The sequence below is a fragment of the Dipodomys ordii genome, unplaced genomic scaffold, assembly GCF_000151885.1.
Source record: "Dipodomys ordii isolate 6190 unplaced genomic scaffold, Dord_2.0 Scaffold113, whole genome shotgun sequence".
Lineage (NCBI taxonomy): Eukaryota > Metazoa > Chordata > Mammalia > Rodentia > Heteromyidae > Dipodomys > Dipodomys ordii.
Genome location: NW_012267329.1, coordinates 4,938,682 through 4,947,067, shown reverse-complemented (window position 1 = coordinate 4,947,067; position 8,386 = coordinate 4,938,682). Strand labels below are relative to the sequence as shown.

General features: G+C 35.5%; 1 protein-coding gene across 1 annotated transcript; it reads right to left on the bottom strand.

The window, feature by feature from the left end:
- Positions 1-1,787: 1,787 nt before the first annotated feature.
- LOC105995077 (olfactory receptor 502-like) lies at positions 1,788-2,732 on the bottom strand. Its single transcript, XM_013028744.1, has one exon. It carries the CDS (start codon positions 2,730-2,732, stop codon positions 1,788-1,790), a length of 945 nt encoding a protein of 314 aa, XP_012884198.1.
- Positions 2,733-8,386: the final 5,654 nt, after the last annotated feature.

Genomic DNA, 8,386 nt, shown 5'->3' with positions numbered 1-8,386 from the left:
TGGCATTTGCAAGGAAATGGATGGAACTAGAGCAGATTACTTTGAGCAAAGTAAGCCACGAGCAAAGAGACAAATGGCACGTGGTCTCCCTGATATATGGATGGTAAAGTCAAAATACAATTGAATTTTTTAAAGAAGGTGCTATTAAATAGGAAGTGTCCTCCTCCTCCTTCCATTCTTGCTCAAGTGCTATGTCCATACTGACACCTGCACTGACCACTCCCTGTTCCTGATCCATCAACTTCCAACACTGGAAAGTATTTTAATTTTTCTCATTGAAATTGCACCTCCCTTGCAGGAAGATTATTTTAACTTTTATTATGTGGATGCAAGAACAACCATTTCATCTTGACTGCTTATCACTTGTAAAACCAATAGCCTAAGCATATTCTGGAATAAATGAATAACGTAAAATGCCTCTTCAATACACAAAGGCATATAGAAATTATTTTTTAAAGAGTCGTGCCCATGATTCTGACAACAAAAAGATAGATTTTCTTCTAAAGCACTGAAGAAAAGAGTAGAAAGGGAAGCACACATGTACTAGTCAGTACACAAAGATAGTTGATGTCTATGCAGAGAAGAGTTACAACTTTAAGAGAGAGAAAGCCAAGTTGGCTGCAACATCCTGAGCAGCACATGGGTCTCATCAGAAAGTCGGTCTCAAAATGTGTTTGTAACCATCTCAGTGTCATCACACAAACAATCTGGACTCTTTCCTCAGAAATTATTCTTTGCTTTTGTTTCACTCAGTCCTCAGCTAAGGAACCTTCTGTACATTCCAACAGAAGATTCATCTGTTTTGACCATACAAGATAACTCACAGATTAATCAGAGATGGGCCCTGCCATTCTTTCTTAGGGAACCCCTAATTGGGGCAGATAAGAGGCCAGGACTATAAATGAGAGTGTTATGGGTCCTTAAAGTCCATTATTCAAAGATAACCTTGGTATAAGAAAAATATTTCTAAAAATTGTACTTGTTCATACCTTGATATTTCTCTTACAATGTATTTAGACATAACTATGGTTGTCACGCTTCTCTCAGGATGAAGCAGATGTTGGAAAGAACATAGCTGAAGAACTAAGGAAGTGTCATTAGAAAGCTTTCTGTTACTCTAACAAAAAGCTGAGATAACAAATTTATATAGAGAAAAGGTTAATCTTGGCAACCAACAAGTTTTAGTCCATGATAGGTTGAATCTGCTGCTCTAGATCTTATGACACATCTTAGTAGGGACACATGTGAGAACAAAACCACTTACCTCATGGTCAGGAAGAAAAAAAGAACACAGAAGAATGGACTGGGGTCTCACTAAACCCTTTGATGTTGTATCCCTGATGAACTAAAGATCTCTCTTTGGCTCATTCTCTTATGTTTCCAACACCACCCAAAAGCAATACATTGGGAAACAAGATTGCCAACCATATAGTACTTTGGAAATATGTAAGACCTAAATTGTAACAAGATTGAATAACCTTGGCCTACAGCAGTGAATGTTTTTGATAAAAGTATGCATAAAACTTGGAACCAAGTTTTAAGAAATGTAGCATTTGTAAAACAATTAAGGTTCTCAATTTTAAGTTTCACTTAGTTTTATTTATATAAATCATTATGAGCCTCTTAATTTTTATATACATTGACATATTGAACTCTATATGTGCTGAACGCTCCACATTGGATAGATACAGATGAATTCATATGTGTCTCATTAACAGAATAAGTTAGGGCGTACATGGCTCATTATTGCTATAAGAAATTCTAAAAGAAGAAAATAAGAGACACCACTAAAAAAATATTTTCTTACCAAGCACTCTCTTCAAAGCCCCCTTAATCTCATTATTACTGAGGCTGTAGATCAGGGGATTCAACATGGGGATCACCACCATGTAGAACACCGATATTACCTTGTTCTGGTCAGTGGAGTAGTTGGACTTGGGCATCACATAAATGAATGTAATGGTCCCATAGTACAAAGTGACTGCAATGAGGTGGGAGGTGCAGGTGGAGAAGGCCTTCTGGCGGCCCTCAGTGGAGCGCATCTTCAGGATGGTGATGAGGATGTAGATATAGGAGACAGCTATGACAATCACTGTGAACACAATTATAGAGCCGGCAAAACAGGTGGAAACAAGTATGGAGATGCTGTCTAAAGAACAGGAGAGCTCAACTAAAGGAGCAAAATCACAGAAGAAATGATTGACTCTATTGGAGCCACAGAAAAGTAAACCAAAGAAGGAAAGGGTAAAGGAGGAACCATTCAGAAAACCTCCTATGTAAGCTACTGCAAGTAACTGCACACAGACTTGTGTAGACATTTTGGTTAAATACAAGAGAGGGTTGCAGATGGCAACAAAACGATCATAGGCCATGGAAGCTAAAAGAAAGCATTCAACTGTCCCAAAGAAAACAGCTGACCCAAGCTGGATGCCACATCCTAGATAGGAGATTGTATTTCTCTCCACCAAAAAGTTAACCAGCATATTCGGTGTAACAGAAGATGAGTAGCCTAAGTCAGCAAAAGCTAAATGGCTGAGGAAAAAGTACATGGGGTGGTGGAGCTGGGTGGAGACTCTAATGAGAAGGATTGTGCAGAGATTTCCAGATACAGTCACCAGGTAGATGCACAGGATGATGAAGAAGAGGATGACTTGAAGGACTGGATCTTGTGTTAATCCCAATAGAATGAACTCTGTCACTGCAGTGTGGTTCCCATCCACCAGGGAATCCATCAGACAATGGAGCTGCTGCCAAATAAACCTGTAATTTAAAAAATTTCAGGAGTATATTTATAAATATAATGGTTCCATTTTCTTTAATAAATGTGGAGTGTCATTTTAAACAGTAATGTTCAATAGCACCACATATTTTCATGCAATGATGAGTATGTATGTAATTTTAGAATTCATCTCAGCAAAAGACCTGAAATTTTTTTCTATGTTGTCTCTATTTTTATATTTGTACTTTTGAATACTATTTGTCATGTGGCTTCAAGGACACATAATAGAAAATGTAAGACAATGAAATAACAGCAATGAATATTGAGTGTAATGGATGAACAGCATACATAGTGTCTTGATAGAGTACTCTAATAGTAGCCAGTATTTACATATATGCATCCTAAATGATAGTTGAACCGATAAAATTGTTTATATATACAAATATGTGCTTATGCTGTTTTCCATTAAACAATATTTTTCCATTATCAATGGAGAATTGAGCAAACAAAGTCTGAAGGAAAAATCTGATTTTCACATGGTTATTAAGTCAAATTTTAAGTCAGAAATCTCAAGCTGTGAAGACTTCATTTAGTAGCTATCATATACTGATGACATTACAAGAATCACAAAATTCAATACAGGATTGAGTATCTACCAGGTTTTTTTATTTTTTAATTTTATGAAATGTTTATTATTGTAGTCACTTTTATAAATCAGATAGGTTTTTAACTCATTTTAATAGAATAGGCTGAAAGACCTATCTTACAATAAATAACTTTTGTATTGCATGTCTTTGTCAATACATGAGATGTCTAAACCTAAGCATGAGGGAGTTTTTATTTCTTATTTTTATAGTGCTCATCACGATTTAAAAAAGTGTAAGTGGCAGCTATTAATTGAAGAATAATGTATTTATAAGACATTTATTTAAGAGAGTAGGTGACAAGGTCTCAATATCAAAGAAGCCACATGGGAGTACAATCCTAAATATAAAAAATTAAACTCTGAGTTTCTCAGAGACCATATTAGAAATGAAAACATTTTAAGATATTTGGTCCTTATTACATAATGAAAGAAAGAATCTGAGATTTTTTTCACAAAGACTTTATTCAGATATGAAAACAAATAAAATTATCAGCTATATTATAACATGCAAGGTTTTAATCACACTTTTATAAAAATATATAGGACAATTCCTCAAAAGGAGGAAAAAGAAACATTGCTTCCAGCCATGAATTTAGCATTTCTTTGGGGACATAAATAGTTAGGGCCTAAATGTATACATTTATGGTAATTTGATTTAAACCGGGAACAAATTTTAAAGTCTTTAAAGCAGCAGTTTTTAAAAATGACCACTCAAATAATTTATGTTCTCACCCTTCTCCCTTTACCTCATCCTGGTTTTGTCTGTGTTGGATGGAACCTAAAAGACAGAATTATTAACCATCCCTGGTTCTGATACTGATGACCAACAGACCACATTCTGAGAAACACCAACGTAGGAGAACAAAATGTTTGTATGCTCCTAGACTTGATCAGCTTCTTTTAATACAAATTCTTTTCACCTGGATTGTGATTAGTTGCAAACAGCCTGAGATTAATGTCTTAGGGAAGCTAAGGAAGTACAAAGGCTCTTGGTTGTTGATTAAACAATTGTTTCTATCCTTCCTTTATTAGACAGTAATGAAGGAATGCTCACATTATACACTCCAACCCTGGAGAAACAAGAGAAGTGTGGGAGATATAAAAAAAATCCAGAGAGAGGTAGAAAAAGAGGAGCAGATAGAAAAGCAGAGGCCAGAAGCCACAGTGTCAATCTGTGTCATTTTCACATTTTCCAAAGGCCAGCCTGTTTGACTGTAAGCATGGGCATTGTGTCCAGTATCTGTATCCAGTGCAAGGGAAAAACTTTCTAGAAGATTGTTCTAGAGAAATGGAGTTAAAGTATTGGTCCCCAGGGCCTCATGGAATCCTAAATTTTGATGCATGGGCTTTGGGGACCTGGGTTTTGAAAGTGTGAGCAAACATTTTGTATGTAGAGGAATATATGGTTTTTGTGTGGAAGGGGTTCTAATGACAACTTTCATTAGCTCCTCAAAGGAGCCATGAATGCCGCCAAAGAATCTATGAGCATCCATTCCTGGTAAGCCCTGGGCTCTGACCTCTGGTTCTTATTACATTCCTTCCTCAGCTCAGTTAGCTGCCAACCTCCTGAGTGACAGCTAAGTTACTAAGTGACCCTCCTGCCCCAGGATCCAGGAGTTTTGTTTCTTTATTATCATTAAGTAGTTGCCCAAAGGAGTTGTCATTTAACAAAGAAGTTTATGAATTCAACATATCTTGATCAATGTCACCCTTTTCAACATTCTTATCCATCTCTCCCAACCCACCATTCCCTTGCTTTTCTTAATTTTGTAGATTATGCATTGAATTCTTTTTATTTTTTTCATTGTGAAAATAATGTACAGAGGGGTTACAATTACATGGGCAAGATAATGAGTACATTTCTTATCAAGCATTGTAGCCTTCTCCTTTGTTTCCCCTTCCCATCCTTTCCCATCTCCCCCCCACGCACACTCCCTGTCTCCTCCCAGCAAACCCCACCCCAAGTCATGGGGCTTGAACTCTGGGCCTGGGCTCTATCCCTGTGCTCTTCAGCTCAAGGCAAGCACTCTACCACTTGAGCCACAGTACCACTTCCTAAAGTTCATTTTTCAGCATAATGTCTTGTACATCTTATTGTTGCAATGGGTCCACCTGTATCCCTATTTAAACAATTTGTTTTTTACCTTCCCCTCCAAAAATTATACCAACATCAAATACAGTGAAAACAGGGGTTATAACAGGGGGGAGGGACATACAAAGCAACAAATAAATCATACTATAAATATGTTAGAAACAATAGCAAGAATGAAAAACCATTTGAGTCCTTTTCTTGGGGTTCATTTCGCCTAACATCAACTTATCTGCATTCTCCCCTCCTTCTCTTCTTCCTTCATCTGTCACTGACATTTCTTTGACCTTGGCAAAGTTAATGTGTAATACCATCATTGGGGTTGTTCTACTCTTCAATATACTTATCAATTTTATGCAAACATTTTGGTGACAAAATAAATATATTGCTGATATTATAACCAGACAGGAAGTCTAAGTTAATATTATACATGAAGTTACCTACTATTTCAATTTATTGGCTGTTATAGTCTGATATTTTTGAAGCAGAAAATATTCTTCTAGCAAATACTTTCAAATTCATACTCAATAACTATGATAAAAGCTTATGATAACTAGTCAAATTGCATGAAATAAAGTTATTTCAAACTACATTTAGCAATGTTCAATCTTCATTTCCAAATTTTTCATTTTATTTCATGGTTTTACATTTCCAAAGTTTTCATTTCCTTTCAAGGTTTTTCTTTTCCAATTTTTTGAGTGTGTATACAAAAGTTTCATTTAAAGTTCTCATTTGACTCTCAACATTCATATATAAATATTGTAAATATTTCTGCAAAAAATACATCATCATATTTCAAATCTTCTATTTAAATTTTTGAGCAAGTCAAAGAGAGCATTTTGGCAGAGTGCCAAGTTAGGACAGTATGAGGTGATCATGTGAGTTCCTATTCTAGAATTGAGTAAATAAGATTTCTGAAAATGGATGACAATTTATCTATACAAAACAGATGATATGAGCAAAAGAAGTCAACCAAAATCTCTCATTTTCTGCTTGCTTGAGTACCTCTGCTCACTCTCTGTACTATGACTTCAGAATAACTTAGGGAGTAAAGCTTTCTCAAATGGTAAAAACAAGAATTTAGATTCAATAACAAAATCCAAAATCTTACCTCTGGTAATGAGAATTCACTCATTTTTTTTAAAGCAACACAAATCAACGTGGTTATATTGCTGGTCTTTTAATTTTTGATTCACCCTAGGGGAATAACTCCCTGATGAAACTGGAAATTCAACTATGAATTCAAAAGCATCCTGGAGCATCATTATGTTCTGGAGTGGATATTGGGCAACTCAATTCTCACAACATAATAACTGTTTTGCCAATACATGACCAATTCTCTGGTGGTCAATTTATTCTCCTTTCTATGTCAGTAGATGTTAATAAGGAGATCTTTAACATTAATTATTATTTAAAGATGCATAATTAAACAAATTGTTTAATAGAATAATATTATTTCTAGGTTTATTTTGATCTTTTTTATGAAAAAATGGTACTGAACCAGAAACTGGTAGCTCATGCTTGTTATCTTAGCTACTCTGGAGACTTAGATGTGAAGATTACTAATCATAGTCAACCTGGGGAAGAAATTCCTTGAGAGTTATTTCCAATTATCTACCAAAAAAACCAAAAGTGTAGCTGTGCTTCAAGTGGCAAAGTGCTAGACTTGAGCAAAACTCTCAATGATAGCACCCAGGACTTGAGTTCAAGCTCCAAAAAGAAAGGAGGGGGAACAGAAAGACAGAAAAAGAGAAAAAATGAGAAATAAAGACAGACAGAAAGAAGAGAAGAATAGAGAGAAAGTGACAGAATGAGGGAAAGAAAGAGAGAGAAAGGAGAGAAAGCAAAGAAGGAAATAAGGAAAGAAAAAAGGAAAGAAAGCAAAAAAGAAAGGAGAGGCAACAAGAGAAGAAGAAAGGAAGGAAGAAAAAAGAGGAGGGAGAAGGAAAGAAGAGAAGGAAACAAAGAAAGAAAGTAAGTAAGAAAGAAAGAAAGAGAGAGAGAGAAAGAAAGAGAAAGGGAAGGAGGGAGGGAGGGAGGAAGGAAAGGAGGAAAGAAGGAAAGAAGGAAATAATATGAAAAAGCCTGTAGGGAATTTGAGGTACAAAATGGTAGCATTCAGTTTAACTAGTATGTGTTCACTGCTAAGCAGTTTATATTGAGATATGCAATGTATAGCATTAAATATTGTAGGAACACAGCATACACATCATGTAAATCAATTTGTAAATATCAAAACAATTTGAGAACTGTATTACCCTATCAGAATAAATAAGTACCATAAAATGGTGGAATAGAAGACACATGAAAAGAAACTTCAGTGAAATTCACAAGAGAAATGATGTCTTTTATCATCTGTTTCTTTGATCATCTGCCTTTACCTGTTCCAAACCTTTGTATCTTCTTGACATCTAAAAGGAAAAGGAAAAGGAGAATGTTCCCTTTATTGGATGTTTCTCTCTTCTTTAGATGTGAAAACATCTCAAAGAAGAAGGAAAGATGATAGAAAAACATACTGTTTCAACCCTTAATTCTTGGATCTGTTTAAATAGTTTCATATAATTTCCCTGTTGTTTCATCTGTCCATACTACCTCAGTCCAAATTGTAGTAACAGAACATTATTCTTATTAATGTTCTTAAACAATTCTATCATCAACCTGGTGGTTATGGTCCCCTTGAATATAAGGGAAACACTCAGACTAGGCCAAGACAGTTCTCAAAAGAAAATGGCTCTGTATGCAAGTAGCTCTCAATGAGGGATGGGAATGTGTCTCTTTTCCTCCTTAGGAATCCAGGAAAGACATTATAAGATCGACCTAATTCATTGTTAAAGACCCTTACCAGTACTGCTACATTAAATCTATTGACATTGAGCTTCTTTCTCCTACTGCTGGATTTCCTTCTTCTTTATTAATCTGTGTGCTGTTAACA

Coding starts and splice junctions, on each gene's coding strand:
- LOC105995077 (XM_013028744.1), bottom strand. CDS start 2,732: ATGGATTCCCTGGTGGATGGGAACCACACTGCAGTGACAGAGTTCATT.